This window comes from Lithobates pipiens, unplaced genomic scaffold (assembly GCF_037356315.1).
Source record: "Lithobates pipiens isolate NorthernLeopardFrog02 unplaced genomic scaffold, aLitPip1_a1.2 Scaffold_10, whole genome shotgun sequence".
Taxonomy (NCBI): domain Eukaryota; kingdom Metazoa; phylum Chordata; class Amphibia; order Anura; family Ranidae; genus Lithobates; species Lithobates pipiens.
The window spans coordinates 57,706,891-57,723,285 of record NW_027507686.1 but is presented as its reverse complement, the minus strand read 5'-3'; the positions used below and the strand labels follow the sequence as shown (position 1 = coordinate 57,723,285).

Sequence of the window (16,395 nt, the reverse complement as noted above, 5' to 3'; positions counted from 1 at the left end):
TCGTACGTGCCGTTCACGTCATCGCGCACGGTTTCAGCAAACTGTTCGTTCGTCGTGTGTGGCCATGTCCGTCCATGCTAATTTTGAGCGGACTGTTTGCCGAAACTGTTTGACGGACAAAGTTGGGCGAACAGTCCGCCCGTGTGTACGCGGCCTTACTCTATGTCCACTTGGATGGTGGGGCTAGAACCTGGACTCACGGCGCAGGCGCCGTTCATCTTCGGCTATTTTCAGAATCTGCTTGTCCTGTGTACTTCTCATGCACAGTACACAGCGGATACTATCCGACGGGGGACACTATCAGACAGGACACTGGCAGACGCCGGACTTTGCTGGAATGACAATATCGCGGCTCCGGCCACTCACAGCGTCGGAGCCACGATACCCGGAAGACACGCCGAGGGAACATGTCAGCTCCCTCAGCGTGGATCGTTGGAGATATTGGGGGCCTCATTCTAAGGTAAGTATTTCATAATGGGCTAGTATGCAGTGCATACTAGCTCATTATGCCTTTTGCCTTGCAGGTCAGAAAAAAAAAATTCAGCGGGTTTACTAGCGCTTTAAGTGGTTAAGGCCCCGTTCACATCATCACGTAGCAGGAACAAGTGTTCCCACAACGCGATTTTGATACTGCGTGTTGGATAGGGCGGCCCATTTAAAGGGAGCTTCTGCTCCTTTTCGGGCAGCAAGCTTGACACGATTTGTGAATGCGCAGTTTGCCGTGCGCTCCTGTAAGCAGAATCACATCATGTTTGGGGTGCAATTAAAGGATCATGACACCTAAACGCATGCAGCGCTCTGTGCTATGATTGCCAGCGATTCTGCCTATGAACAGAGCCCTAAACGCTGCCCGGTGGATGAATCTTGTACACAAAACCCCTGCGGGATGTTGGGAGACTCACTTGTCAGTATGTAATCTGTGTATGGATATGGGATCTCTAGCAGAAACCAATTCATAGACCTCTGAAAGTCAAACAATTGCTGCTTTTCATTAAACGTCACTCAAATCCACCATACCTATTAGATATAATTTCCAATCAGCGTTCTAATAAATTCCATCCATCTGTTTTATGTGCTAAAGTGTATTTGCATCAGGTGAATGAACCTTTCAAGGTAACATTTTCAGGAAAAAAAAAATCCCTTTGGCAATGCTTTAGAAAAGTGGATTTAAATAGCACGTAGCAGAAATGAAAGATTCAGTAATGGAATGAAACCCAGCAATGGTTGATCTGTCCGTGAATATAATGTCTTTCTGTTGAGCTTCTGATTGAATTAATATTAATAGTAACGATGGGAATTAATTCTGAGGAGCTGTCCTGAATTATTCATAAACCTGGCAGCTGGTCTCCCCCCCTCTGGGCTTTGTGCCTGAATGTGATGTAATTGCTGGCTGGTGATGTCATTTGGAAGCTATAATGGGGCTTATATACATACATAGCGCATCAATGTTACTTATAGCTACTAAATAGCTTTTATTTCCTTATCACCATAGAAGAATGACAGCTGGAAACGTCATCTACTTCAATGCATGCTAGTAAGCCTTTAAAGGAGAACTCCAGTAAAAATAAAAAATAAATCGCAGTAACGCCTTGTTCATATGGGTTTAGACTACTGTGTACAGCAAGCCTTAAAGGAGAACTCCAGTGAAAAGAAATATTTACAGTTCTGTTCACACAAGCATCCATAAAATCAATGGTGTTGATTTAGTAAAACTGGAGAATGCAAAACCTGGTGCAACTGTGCATGGTAGCCAATCAGCTTCAAGGTTATATTGTCAACGTTTAATTGAACAAGCTGAAGCTAGAAGTTGATTGGCTACCATACACAGCTGCACCAGATTTTGCACTCTTCAGTTTTACTAAATCTAACCCAATGCATACAGCAAGCTTGTTTAAAGCAATTGTAAAGCATTTTTAGGGGGCGGCAAAAATGCGACATTGAGCCACATTTTTTGCCACCTACCAACTTCCCGTCTCTTAAAGGAGTTGTAAAGAAAGAGGGGTTTTTTTTTTTATCTTAATGCATTCTATGCATTAAGATAAAAAATAAAAAAACCTTTTGTGTGTAGCAGCCTCCCCAGCACCCCCTAATTACTTACCTGAGCAGCATCTCTCTCCAGCGATATCCACGAGTGTCTTAGCCATCCAGAACTCTCCTCCTGATTGGCTGAGACACAGCACCTGCACCATTGGCTCCCAGGGATGTCAATCAAAGTCAGTCAGCCAATCAGGGGAGAGAGTGTGTGGGCCAGGTCGGGACTTTTGAAATGAACGGATTTGCCCACACACGGAGAAAAGTCAACATGGGGACAAGGTGCTTTGGGGTGGGGGAGCCGCAGGGACCCCAAAGTCTGATCATCTAATGTTATGAAGTACAATGGGACTAGAAAAATGAAGTTCAATAGCCAGTAGCCAATAGCTTCCCTTGCGTCGTTATTGGTCCATCGGACCTGCATACAGATGAGCGTTTTTCTCGATAGGAACTGGTTCCGGCGGAAAGCTTTGAAACATGTTCTATTTCTCCGTTAGATTTTTTGACAGAAAAGGTCTGATGAAGCCCACACATGATTGAATTGTCCAACGGATTTATTCCGTCTGAACTTTGCTGTCAAAAAGGCCGGTCGTGTGTACACGGCATTAAAGTATATGTGAACCTTCACCTTGTAAAACAACCCATTCAACTTAAAACAGAAATGAAAGGCAAAACATTTGTGTTTAAAAAACATAATAACATAAATATCTCCCCCCCCCCCCCCCCTTTTAATTTTTTTTTAAAATATATATAAGTTATTACATTCCCTCTGTTCTCAGCTGCATAAGGAGCTCAAAGACCTAGGGGAGGAAAAACAGCAGTACACTGGTCTTCCCAGAGAATGGAAATGTGAAAGGTGTCAGCATAAGTCTAATTATTGGAGGAGAACAGGCTGAGGTCCCAGCAAAGCTCAAAAACTGACCTTGCTTTTCTCTCAAGCCTAGTGTGATCAGTTTTTTTTTATAGGAAAGCTGGCGGGGCAGGGATTTCATACAAAGGAAGCAATACAAAGAGAACAGGATACTTTTTTCATTTAAGTACATGGTACAGCAGGCACGATTATATATTCTTTAAAAATGTAAGACGTATTACAGGTTCACTTTAAGAAGTGATTTTTGATTGGTCGCTAAAGGCTGCTCCACTATGTACTCATCATTACTCTTTGACTGTCTCATTAAACGAATGCGATATGTCCATCTAATGACGCTCCTGTTCTACACAATGTGCCTTTGGCAGGATGTACCGTGGATTCCTCATTTACTACTAGCAAGATTTCTCCTGTGTAATATTAACATATTAATGCTGTTTTGCTCATGTAGCATCTCACCCACCATTACCATCTGTTCACATTTATTTAACCCGCTATCCTCCCCACAGGCCAGATTGATACAAATCAGGCGAGACTAAGATTAGGAATAAATAAGCAATTTAGAGTAAATACATATGATGCTTTAACCACAGCACAACTAGGAATGGCCATCAATGATCAAATAGAGACTTCAGTCAAACATGATAATGTTGTATTTAAACTAAATCAAGGGCACAAGGCAACTCTATTTTGCATCCTGGCTTTCATCCTGTCCCACTGGCTAAATTGCTATAGTTGTTTGTATTCCTATCTTCTAAATAGACCTGAATGTCACTAAAAGATACAAACCGATGTGTCCCCTAGGCTAGTGGCCCTAGCTTCAGGACCCTTCTAACAGAGCCCACTATAGCCCACAACAGACAATGACAGAGGGCTAAACAACAGAGAACCATGTATAATGAGGCTGCAGTCCTCCCTGGAAGCCTGATGAGAAAATTGCTAAGGTGGAAATAAAGTCCTGCTTCTTCTGCAAAAAAAATGTAGCGGATGACCAAATGTCACACGCATTGTAAATTTAGTTTTTGCCTCAGGACCCTAAGGTGCTGAGGGTTAATTGGGTAGGTGGGCCTTAACACCAGTCTGGCCAGGTCATGTTTGAAGTTCTGCCTGGTCATGTGAGCGGTGAGGTGCACATGACAGACTAGAATCAGGCCTGGATGGATGTTTGGGTATGGCCCTCTCGGAGCCAATCAGCGGGAGTGCCGGGGCCCGCTGGGGAGTCTGGGAGGGGGTACTTAAGCAGGTGTGGGTCACGTGTTCAAGGTTCCAGGGTTGTTCGTGAGACCCGTGTGGTCTGTTCTGGTTCCAGGACTGGGGTAGCCCCATGAGGGGTCCCCGTCACGGGGTGTTCGGCATCCCGCAGCAAGTTCCTGTCAGTGGCCCCCGATAGACCCGACTGGTCTGGGGTAGGGATCCGTCTGTTCCCGAGTCTCGGAGCCGGCTGTTCTGAGGCACAGTAACTGAGGGAGGATTCAAAGTGTCCGGGTGTGCTCTCGGTTTGGAGGGACACCACAGCTCGTGGAAGTGACCGGGGGAGGACTCTTTGGAGGAGGGCCGGCAAGTGGCATCCTGAGAAGTGCCTGGTTACTGAGTTGGGAAGGACATTGACGAATACATGCTTTTCCAGTACCATAGAGGAATCAGGAAACGTTCCAGGTACGGTGGAAAAAGGTTCCTGTTCACCTTCAGTTAATTGTTCAAGTTTTGAGTCAACGTGCTGACTGCCATGATCTCTGGCTAGAGATCTGTTCAGCCTTGAAGTACCCAGCTGCGAGTGGCTACTCTCTGGGTGGACATAGAGACTTTGTTAGACCTGTAGTTCAAGGTACCTGAGTTCTTCACCTGTGCCCTCTGTTCCCTAAGAGACTGTGTTCTGTGAAAGTTCTACTGCAAAATAAAACATTTTGAAAGGACTTTATCTGTGTCAGTGTACAAGTCATTGGGTATCAACCCTGGGAACCCCTAGACGCGGAAGGGCAGGCCAAGAGAAGGTAACCGGTAAGCCCATAAAGTCAAGGCTGCTCTGCAACGGGTAATGGCTGCTACAAAAATAAAATAAAACTTCTTGCCTGTTTGCAGTCTCCTTTGGAATGTACAATGAGCTGCGCAAGCACAGCTCGGTTTACATTTTGGCACAGTGATGGTGTGCCTGGGTGACTGCACTCCTGCGCATGCATTGGAGTGACGTCATCCAGGGCCAGCCAATGAAGAAGGTCACAGTCCAGCACCCAGAAAAAGCCGGAAGGAGAGGTAAGTATCGCAGAGTTTAGCTTTGCTGTAATAGATTTAAAGTGTCACTAAACCCACATCATAAAAAACTATAAATAAATCCTGAACGCTTATGAATGTACCTCTGCGCTACAAAGTGAGAATAAAAAATAAAATAAAATAATATCTATGCAGTGATGAAAAGTGATATGTTGGTGACTATGTGAATGTTCTTAAAATTATTGTAACAAACAATCTGCTGCATCCACCTGTTGTGTTCCCACAAACTGTAAGCAATGTAAGGTGTGTAAGTTGGTGTCGCTCAGATTATATTGTGTGAGTGTGTATCACAGATGTTTTGCTCATTACTATAACATAAAAATCAAGAAATAAATATGCAGATGCAAATAAACATATATAGGGCAGTCCATTGCACTAGTGCATAAACAAATTATAATAAATAATAGTTCATTTTCCAACAGTGACATGTCAAATACAATCACTAATCTCCAGTTAAAGTGCTGCATATAAAAAACAGATTGGTGTGCTGCCACCTCCTCGTGCCAACTCTGTGCTCCCAGACCTCTCACCTCAAAAAGGCAATAAATAAGCCTTAAGATTGTAGTATAAAGATGGTGTGCGTCAAACTTGGATTTGTTCCAGATATTCCAGGAGTGTGCTGATCATTTTTGGTACTGGTCCCTTTAAGACTCCATCTCCCACGCTGTAGGATCTGTCTGGGCTGCTCCTCTTTATGGTGTCTCCTCCACCAGCATAGCTCCCATGAATACAGGGTGTAGGAGCTATGCAACAAGTAATGATATCTGATAAGGGTTCCTTCCACTGTGCTACTCCAGACTTGAATCCAGTGTAATCCACATTTGCTGCTGGTAGTTTCAACAATACATGGAAAAAACAAAAAGTGCCTCCAATAGTGCAGTATCCGAGGGATTGAAAAATGAACCTCTCCACCCCAGCTAATATACCACTCATATTTATTAAGAAAATTAAAAGTAAATCATTCTTCAAGATGAACCCACGTGTGAGGTGGTGAAACTAGTAGAGGTAAAGCCTAGAGGTGGAACCTTGTCGCAACTGAGTGAGACCTTTCTGATGTATTATCAATGCTTTTAATTTTCTTAATAAATGTGAGTGTTATATTAGCTGGGGTGGAGAGGTTCATTTTTCAATCCCTCGGGTACTGCTTTCTATATCCACCTTCTGTCCATGTCCCCAATTCAGCTAGGGATTTTGCAGCTGTGGTGGCAACTCTGCATATGCTCAGTTTTCAGTGAGTTTCAATACTGAACATTTTCTCTCTATCGCATCTGAGCAGTCCATGTGACTATAGAGTCACTCGTGTGGGTGTATACACAGTGGCAAATGACAGCCCACTCCCTCCTTCATGGCATATAACCAGCTAAACACAATGAGGGTGGGATATTACATGTAGATTAATGGAGGTTTCACCCCCCTCTTATTCTAAGGCACAAACTGGTAATGCATGACACAGATCTATGACCACACCATTTCCACAAAATAATAAACATTTGATTTCAAATATATATTTGTATGACAACTTAAAACGTTTAGGTTTAATAATATTATTTATTTACTTTTACTCTGTTTTTCAAAGCCTTTTTTTATTTTGTGACCAGCAGCAGAAGAGGACTAGAAGCTCCTCCTGCTTATGTTTCCCTGCAGACAGGCTGGGAAATATCTGGGTCATGTGACAGCTGTATATCGATTAGAAAAAAAGTAGATTTCTTTTTAATTACAGTGCCATCATCCACATCTAGTAATTACAAGGTACAACGTAAATGAAACAGTGCGTGTTTAGTATTGCTTTAACGTTCAGGATAATGCAGGCTCTCATTCATGCCATAATATTAAAGCTGAGTTTCTTTTTTCCCCATCTAACTAGATGGTTAACTACACTAAGCCTGGATTCACACTATTCCTTGTTAGATTCACACTATTCCTTGTGCATGCAACATGCGTAATAATGCACATACAGTGGTGTGAAAAAGTGTTTGCCCCCTTCCTCATTTCCTGTTCCTTTGCATCTTTGTCACACTTAAGTGTTTCGGAACATCAAACCAATTTAAACAATAGTCAAGGACAACACAAGTAAACACAAAATGCAATTTGTAAATGAAGGTGCTTATTATTAAAGGTGAAAAAAAATCCAAACCATCATGGCCCTGTGTGAAAAAGTGATTGCCCCCCTTGTTAAAACATACTATAACTGTGGTTGTCCACGCCTGAGTTCAATTTCTCTAGCCACACCCAGGCCTGATTATTGCCACACCTGTTCACAATCAAGGCATCACTTAAATAGGAGCTGCTTGACACAGTAAGGTCCACCAGAAGATCCTTAAAAGCTACACATCATGCCGAGACCCAAAGAAATTCAGGAACAATTGAGAAAGAAAGTAATTGAGATCTATCAGTCTGGAAAGGGTTATAAAGCCATTTCCAAAGCTTTGGGAATCCAGCGAACCACAGTGAGAGCCATTATCCACAAATGGCGAAGACATGGAACAGTGGTGAACCTTCCCAGGAGTGGCCGGCCGCCCAAAATTACCCCAAGAGCGCAGCGACGACTCATCCAAGAGGTCACAAAAGACCCCACAACAACGTCCAAGGAACTGCAGGCCTCACTTGCCTCAGTTAAGGTCAGCGTTCATGCCTCCACCATCAGGAAAAGACTGGGCAAAAATGGCCTGCATGGCAGAGTTCCAAGGAGAAAACCACTGCTGAGCAAAAAGAACATCAAAGCTTGTCTCAATTTCTCCACAACACATCTTGATGATCCCCAAGACTTTTGGGACAACATTCTGTGGACCGATGAGACAAAAGTGGAACTCTTTGGAAGGTGTGTGTCCAAGTATATCTGGCGTAGAAGGAACACTGCATTTCATAAAAAGAACATTATACCAACAGTAAAATATGGTGGTGGTAGTGTGATGGTCTGGGGCTGTTTTGCTGCTTCAGGACCTGGAAGACTTGCCGTGATAAAAGGAACTATGAATTCTGCTGTCTACCAAGAGATCCTGAAGGAGAATGTCCGACCATCTGTTCGTGTACTCAAGCTGAAACGAACTTGGGTTCTGCAGCAGGACAATGATCCTAAACACACCAGCAAGTCCACCACCGAATGGCTGAAGAAAAACAAAATGAAGACTTTGGAGTGGCCTAGCCAAAGTCCTGACCTGAATCCTATTGAGATGTTGTGGTATGACCTTAAAAAGGCCGTTCATGCTCGAAAACCCTCTAATGTAACTGAATTAGGACAATTCTGCAAAGATGAGTGGGCCAAAATTCCTCCAGGACGCTGTAAAAGCCTCATTGCACGTTATCGCAAACGCTTGGTTGCAGTTGTTGCTGCTAAGGGTGGCCCAACCAGTTATTAGGTTTAGGGGGCAATCACTTTTTCACACAGGGCCATGATGGTTTGGATTTTTTTTCACCTTTAATAATAAACACCTTCATTTACAAATTGCATTTTGTGTTTACTTGTGTTGTCCTTGACTATTGTTTAAATTGGTTTGATGTTCCGAAACACTTAAGTGTGACAAACATGCAAAGGAACAGGAAATGAGGAAGGGGGCAAACACTTTTTCACACCACTGTATGTGATTGTTAAGAGATCCATATAGTTCCTATATCAATGTAAACTGCAACACATAGATATGAACCAGCCCTATATGAAAGAATGGGTTTTCTGCTTGACATGCATTTGTTTTACTGCATGAAAATGGACAGGTGTCAATAGGCCCTAAACATCTGTTGTCAAGCTTGTTGGACACCCCATTCCTAAACTATTGGCAATAATAATGAATTGACCCCCCCCCCCCCACACTTGCTGGGGAAAGCCCAAAATACAGCCTCAACTCTACTAGTAAGGCTACTCTTCCAATAAGGCTTTCCACAAGATTTTGGAGTGTGTCTGTGGAGACTTGTACCTATTCAGCCACAAGTGCATCTGTGAGGTCGGGCATTGCTGAATGGGAAGACCTGTTTGGAGATCAGCCTTAAAATTCATCCCAAAGGTGTTTGTTAGGCTTGAGGTCAGAGCTTTGTGCAGACCAAGTTCCTTCACACCAAACTCTTCAAACCGCGTTTTCAGGTAGCTGCCTTTGTGCACAGGGGTACAGTCATTCAATAATAACAAAGATATCATATGGCCGGTATACCCTTGGTGGTAGATCAACTTTAAAGGTAACTTTCAGTCTATGCTCAGGAGAAGATAGCCAGTTTACACCCATTTTAGTTTACAATGGAGCTAGTAAAGGTAGCAGCTCTTCCTTGTTATTGCACAGAGGGTTGTATCAGTTAGCTGGGTTTTATTTTTATGGATAACTACTTTAAGCAATAATTAAGACTTAAAAGTACTAAGGGGAGACAAGATTGATAAAAGCAAGGTGATATTTTATTGTGTAATTTCTAATACAATTGAAAAAAAAAAAAACCTAAAGAAAATCCCGCAAAGCCATTAAAAAAGTATTAGCCAATCATGGAAACCCCCATTTTACCTATTTAGACTGACATTCCCAGGTGGATTCCCTCTCTTTGGGTGTTCCAGGTGATATTGGCTTTTGTAATGCAGAGCCTCATGCAATTATAGCGCATGCTAGTGGAGCTGTTCGTTACTACAACAAGAGCCTAAAAAGTAAAAAGATTAATGGTCCTTCTGTTCCTTTAGATATACAAAAAATATGCAAAAAGAACGAAAAAAAAAAAAGGAAAAAGAAACAATGAACAGCATCTCACGGTTACAAACTATATTGTGCTATATAGTGGTATAAAAACATCTTGGTAAGAATGGCACTGAATCCGTTCTAGGTTCCTCACATTCCGGTATACAATAGAGGGCGCAGCTGGCCCACTGTGGGACCTGGTCTGGTGCCCAGGAGTGGCACCAATGAGGAAACCTCTGAACTCATTCCTCCTGTCTGCTTCCGTCACGCAGTCCAAATGGTGGAGGACTCTTTGTGGCTCCAATAGGACGCTGAAGAAATCCCCCTGCACCAGACTCTGGGGCTTTGAATAACCCCTGGGCCACATGTACTTCCCCATTAATACTGGCAGAGTCCATAGTCCTGCTTATGACTCCTCTTCCCCTGTAGAAACGGTCAGTCGCATTGCTACTGGCACGTGGTCTGTAAGTCCAGCTAGTTGTGTGATAAAACTGTACTCTTCAACCTCCTAAGAGAAGAAAAAATATACACATATGATTTATAAAAGAAATCACCTGGTCTTTAAAGTTTATCTTTCTCACATTTTTCTTGTTAAAATTTTTTATCAAAAGGTAAAAGAAAACAAGAAATCTTAACAGATTACAACTGAAAGACATTTTCCCCTGGGGTAATAGTAGAGTGGTGTTTCAATGAAGAGGTAGGGACGCAGCCCTGTGCAAAAAAATATCTGAAAATTAAGATAAAGCAACATATGACTACACCACGCAGACCAGGTAAATGACATGCAGGGGATTATGATTAGGTGAGGTCTAGGAACCGTTCTAGTCTCTGGGAATCTTGGTTGATTATTGGTGACTCCTGATGAAGTCACCTAGGGGTTTACCAGAAACCAGGTGTCTAAGTGTTCTCATACCGGGTATAGGTTAGATTGTGTGATGGGCCTGTAGGCATTCATGTATCTTGACTTAGGGAGATTGTGGTCCAGCAGAGATGCCTAGCTTCCACAAAATGCGTATTGATGTCGGTTGGAGCTGAGAAGTTTACATCCACCAGAGCATAGAGGAGGTGAGAAGGAGGGAGTAGAGGAAGAGGAGGGGTTTTCCAGGCCTTTGCAATAGTTTGCTTTGCAGTGGTTGTTATCTGTAAGAGTAACTTGAACTAAAGATTATTACTGAAGGTTATATTGGGAGGTTTCTTATTAAGTAGGGCTATGGTTGGGTTCGGGGGCTATGGTGTTACCAGTGCATGAGGGTCTTTTTTGCAGATACGTTCAAAGCTGGTCATGTCGGATAGAGAGGAGTCTGTCCATAAGCATGAGCAGAAAAAGTGTTTAAGTTGAAGGTAGCGGAAGATTTCGGAATTGGGAATTCTGTGTGTTTCACAAAGATTGGGAAATGTTTTAAATGTGTCGGAAGTTGTGAATTCGTGAGCCCGGATTAGGTTGGCTGCAGACCACAGGTTAAAGGAAGCGGGGGACGTCCACGCCAGATAAAAGATGGGGTTACGCAAATAAGATAGAAGAGGATTATCGGGAGATTGAAATCTAAATTTGGTTTTAAGATTATCCCATATTCGCAGGGAGTGACAGGTGACTGGGTTCCTCGCTGTCTTGTGGTCGCTAGGGCAAAGCGACATTAAGAAAGAGGATCACACTCTACCGATTCCACTGCTACACAGAGAGGTTGTCAGGTCACCCAAAACCAGGTGACAGATGCACTCCGTAGGAGTCAGAAGTGCACCACTAAGATAGTGGACCCTAGGACTGAATGCTGTGGATAGTACCCAGGGAGGTTCAGGAAGCAGTTCTACTGGATCACTAACACAGATCCCAGTGGGAGCTAGAGCATAGATTCCCCAGGGTGCGGAGTCTAAGAGCCAGTAGGTGTTCACCAGAGCCTCTAGTGGTGAGTATGGACTGCACTGTAGTCTGGTTCCAGGTCGCGGCCCCCATTGTCTCCCAGCTCACGGTAGACTAATGGAGAAGGAAGCAGAAGGCTGGAACAACAAGGATAGTAAGAGATAAGGCAGAGGTCAGGGTGACTAGCAGACAGGAACAACAGAGTCAAGTCAAAGGTTCAGGGTCACAGGCAAACAGGGATAGTCGGGGACACACCAAAAGGTCAGGGTCATGAGCAGACAGTCGCATTGCTACTGGCACGTGGTCTGTAAGTCCAGCTAGTTGTGTGATAAAACTGTACTCTTCAACCTCCTAAGAGAAGAAAAAATATACACATATGATTTATAAAAGAAATCACCTGGTCTTTAAAGTTTATCTTTCTCACATTTTTCTTGTTAAAATTTTTTATCAAAAGGTAAAAGAAAACAAGAAATCTTAACAGATTACAACTGAAAGACATTTTCCCCTGGGGTAATAGTAGAGTGGTGTTTCAATGAAGAGGTAGGGACGCAGCCCTGTGCAAAAAAATATCTGAAAATTAAGATAAAGCAACATATGACTACACCACGCAGACCAGGTAAATGACATGCAGGGGATTATGATTAGGTGAGGTCTAGGAACCGTTCCAGTCTCTGGGAATCTTGGTTGATTATTGGTGACTCCTGATGAAGTCACCTAGGGGTTTACCAGAAACCAGGTGTCTAAGTGTTCTCATACCGGGTATAGGTTAGATTGTGTGATGGGCCTGTAGGCATTCATGTATCTTGACTTAGGGAGATTGTGGTCCAGCAGAGATGCCTAGCTTCCACAAAATGCGTATTGATGTCGGTTGGAGCTGAGAAGTTTACATCCACCAGAGCATAGAGGAGGTGAGAAGGAGGGAGTAGAGGAAGAGGAGGGGTTTTCCAGGCCTTTGCAATAGTTTGCTTTGCAGTGGTTGTTATCTGTAAGAGTAACTTGAACTAAAGATTATTACTGAAGGTTATATTGGGAGGTTTCTTATTAAGTAGGGCTATGGTTGGGTTCGGGGGCTATGGTGTTACCAGTGCATGAGGGTCTTTTTTGCAGATACGTTCAAAGCTGGTCATGTCGGATAGAGAGGAGTCTGTCCATAAGCATGAGCAGAAAAAGTGTTTAAGTTGAAGGTAGCGGAAGATTTCGGAATTGGGAATTCTGTGTGTTTCACAAAGATTGGGAAATGTTTTAAATGTGTCGGAAGTTGTGAATTCGTGAGCCCGGATTAGGTTGGCTGCAGACCACAGGTTAAAGGAAGCGGGGGACGTCCACGCCAGATAAAAGATGGGGTTACGCAAATAAGATAGAAGAGGATTATCGGGAGATTGAAATCTAAATTTGGTTTTAAGATTATCCCATATTCGCAGGGAGTGACAGGTGACTGGGTTCCTCGCTGTCTTGTGGTCGCTAGGGCAAAGCGACATTAAGAAAGAGGATCACACTCTACCGATTCCACTGCTACACAGAGAGGTTGTCAGGTCACCCAAAACCAGGTGACAGATGCACTCCGTAGGAGTCAGAAGTGCACCACTAAGATAGTGGACCCTAGGACTGAATGCTGTGGATAGTACCCAGGGAGGTTCAGGAAGCAGTTCTACTGGATCACTAACACAGATCCCAGTGGGAGCTAGAGCATAGATTCCCCAGGGTGCGGAGTCTAAGAGCCAGTAGGTGTTCACCAGAGCCTCTAGTGGTGAGTATGGACTGCACTGTAGTCTGGTTCCAGGTCGCGGCCCCCATTGTCTCCCAGCTCACGGTAGACTAATGGAGAAGGAAGCAGAAGGCAGGAACAACAAGGATAGTAAGAGATAAGGCAGAGGTCAGGGTGACTAGCAGACAGGAACAACAGAGTCAAGTCAAAGATTCAGGGTCACAGGCAAACAGGGATAGTCGGGGACACACCAAAAGGTCAGGGTCATGAGCAGACAGGAATAGTCAAGAACACGCCAAGGTCAGTAACAGAGACAAACGAAGAGCACACGGCAAGCAGGAAACACAAAGCCAAATACACAATGGTTGATCAGCAGCACTGGCTTGCAGTGCACAGATTAATATAGGGTGACCCTAATAGGGCCTGGGGTGGAGCCATGCTTAGAGGAGAGGTTATAAAAACAGCCAAGTGAGAGTGGCTGGCCTCTTAGTTTGAACACATGAGGAGAGGTAAGCTGACAGAGAAAGATTACTGCATAACTATGACTGAGGTGTTTCATGAGAGGCATGATATTTTGGAAGAAAGGCCTTTTGGGTTGCCTGGTAATATTTGGCAAAGTGTGGGAGACCAAGGTCACCTTACAGTTTGTGTAAATACATAGTTGATCTCGCCACTAGAGGTCTGGTCTTACGAGGACTCTGTATTGTATTATTCGAAGGAAGTGAGATGGCACTTGGATTGGTAAAACTCTAAACAAATATAAAATTTTAGGGAGGATTGCCATTTTGGTCACTGTGAGATGTCCCAGCCATGCCAGTGGCAAGGCAGCCCCGGAATACATGAGATTAGATAAATGGGTCAATATGGGTGGGTAGTTTTCTGAGTATAGGGAGGCAGGGTCAGAGGAAAGTTTAATGTCCAGGTATGAAATATATTGGGGTGACCAGGAAAAAGGGAGGGTCTGCTTAATTTGTGAAAGCATCAGCTGGGGTAGTGAAATGTTAAGGGCTCTAGATTTCTGCGGGTTCACAACTAGTCCTGAAATTGCTGTCAATCGGTCAAAGATTGAGAGGAGGGTGGAAGTGGATGTCAGCGGGGAGGCGCGAAAGAGGAGGATGTCACCCGCAAACAGGAAGACATTTATGGTGGATACCACACATTTCCAGGCCCTTGATGTCCGGGTTAGAAGCCTGGATCGGCGTAAGTCTTTTTCAGCTGAATCAGTTGGTAAAAGATCAAACTCCAGTCTGGCCCTCTCCAAGGCCTGCCTGTGTGTAAGTTTGCGGTTGTTTTGAAAGGTGGTATGAGATTGGTGGAAAGTGGTTTCTAGTTTTTGGTGTAGGGTTCCCTCTTGAGATGGGTGGCTATTCTAATACAAGCGCCACGGATAACAGGTTTGTGGGTTTCCCAGATAGTTAAGGGGGAGATGCCATCTGTGACATTATGTGTTATGTAGTCCTTGATGGCTAGGGAGTTTCCATGTGGAGCGAAGGGTGGGCCAAGAGGGTTTCATTTTGGCACCAAGTGTGGTCCATCTGCCTGGGCATTAGGGATTCTAGAGAGGTGAGGCCGGCGTTGTTGTCTGACCAAGTAAATGGTAGGATGACCGAAGCGAGGAGCTTGGGGGATGACTCGATTGAGATGAAGATGTGGCCAATACGTGACAGTGTTTTATGGGGGTGTGAGTAGAAAGTGTTCTGTCGTCTGATAGGGTTGACCTTCCAGCAATTGTTACAAAATTAGTCTGTTTGGATTTGTGGAGGCTGGAAATGGTGATTTGTCCAAAAAGGAGTAGATGACCTGGTTAGAATCACCACAGATCAAACCGGTGCCATGTTTATGTGTGTGTACAACTTGTAGAAGATGTGCGATTAAGATTTTGGGCGTAGTAGGACATCACTGTAATCTCAACGTCAAGAAGGTGACCTATCAGAAGAATGTATCTGCCTTCAGGGTCCTTAATCTCCTCTCCGAGTGTGAAGGGGGTAGTGCGGTGGAAAGCCTCTAGGACTCTCTTTTGTTTAGTGGTGGCCAAGGCTGTGAATAATTTTGGGTTAGAGGACGAACAGATTTGATGGAGAATTGGTTTGTGAAGTGGGTTTCCTGGAGGCAAACTACATGAACTTTGGCTGAAACAAGCAATTGGATGGCTTTTCCTTGTTTTTGGGGGAATTCAGTCCTTGTACATTAAGTGTGACAATGTTCAACGGAGCCATGGTGTGGAATGAGGAAGAGGCCTGTTAGGAATGCATTGACTAGATCTAGTCTTCTCCAGGTGAAGATAGGAGATGAAGGGGAGAGAGGGAGGAAGTCAGAAAAGGAAGTTTAGAGGGAGAAAAGTAGGGAAGAGCATTGTAGTTGGCAAGGACAGGAAAAGGAGGAAGGGAGGTGCTGGAAAGGACAGGAGGGATGTGCGAATCCCGTCTGGGCAGGTCAAAAGTAACAGAGTGCGTTGTGTAGCTTAGGGAGAGTCCAGTAGGGGATGTCCACAGGCTAATGGGAGGCAGCAGTGACAACCATGGGGGACACAGGAGCTGTCTATATGAAGATATATTGGGGTAGCATGCCAGTGAGAATAGCCAGGCCATCAACAATAAGGTGACTCAGGATTTAGGATTATTAAAGAAAAAGTTATATGTTAGGGGGCTGTCCATGGGCGAGTGTCAAGGGGAGTGTGATGTGCAGATACCTCTTCACCAGGTATGCCCAGACAGAGCTGTGTATGTGTGGGGTATAGGTTACCTCAAAATATGAAGAAACGTGTGCTAAATAACACACGTAAACATAATGACGTCAACGCGGTTAGCAGAGAGTGAACTATGTGGGGTTGACCCATCAGACTGAGAGCAATCATTTTAGGTCTGTATGTGGAATCCAAGGTATATTGACAATGTTTTGCGGGTACTTAGAGTCGAGTCATCAGGGATGTGGTATTTCAAATCCATGGAGCACAACAAAAATTGACACATGAGTTAGGGGGCCCATGAGTTCTCAGAGATATATCAAATGGAGGAGAGAGGAG

At 44.0% G+C, this 16,395-nt stretch overlaps 1 protein-coding gene across 3 annotated transcripts in view; it reads right to left on the bottom strand.

Annotated features, from left to right (window-relative positions):
- Positions 1–9,524: 9,524 nt before the first annotated feature.
- Positions 9,525–16,395, bottom strand: part of SMPD3 (sphingomyelin phosphodiesterase 3) — a 309,102-nt gene continuing 302,231 nt past the window's right edge. For 2 of the 3 annotated variants that reach the window (XM_077455429.1, XM_077455421.1), the window contains one exon: positions 11,858–12,019. In XM_077455429.1, the coding sequence (XP_077311555.1) occupies positions 11,873–12,019 (147 nt within the window). In that variant the 3' untranslated portion in view covers positions 11,858–11,872. Of the gene's footprint in view, positions 10,319–11,857; positions 12,020–16,395 lie in introns of those variants that run through there. The other variant, XM_077455438.1, reaches the window with a different exon arrangement.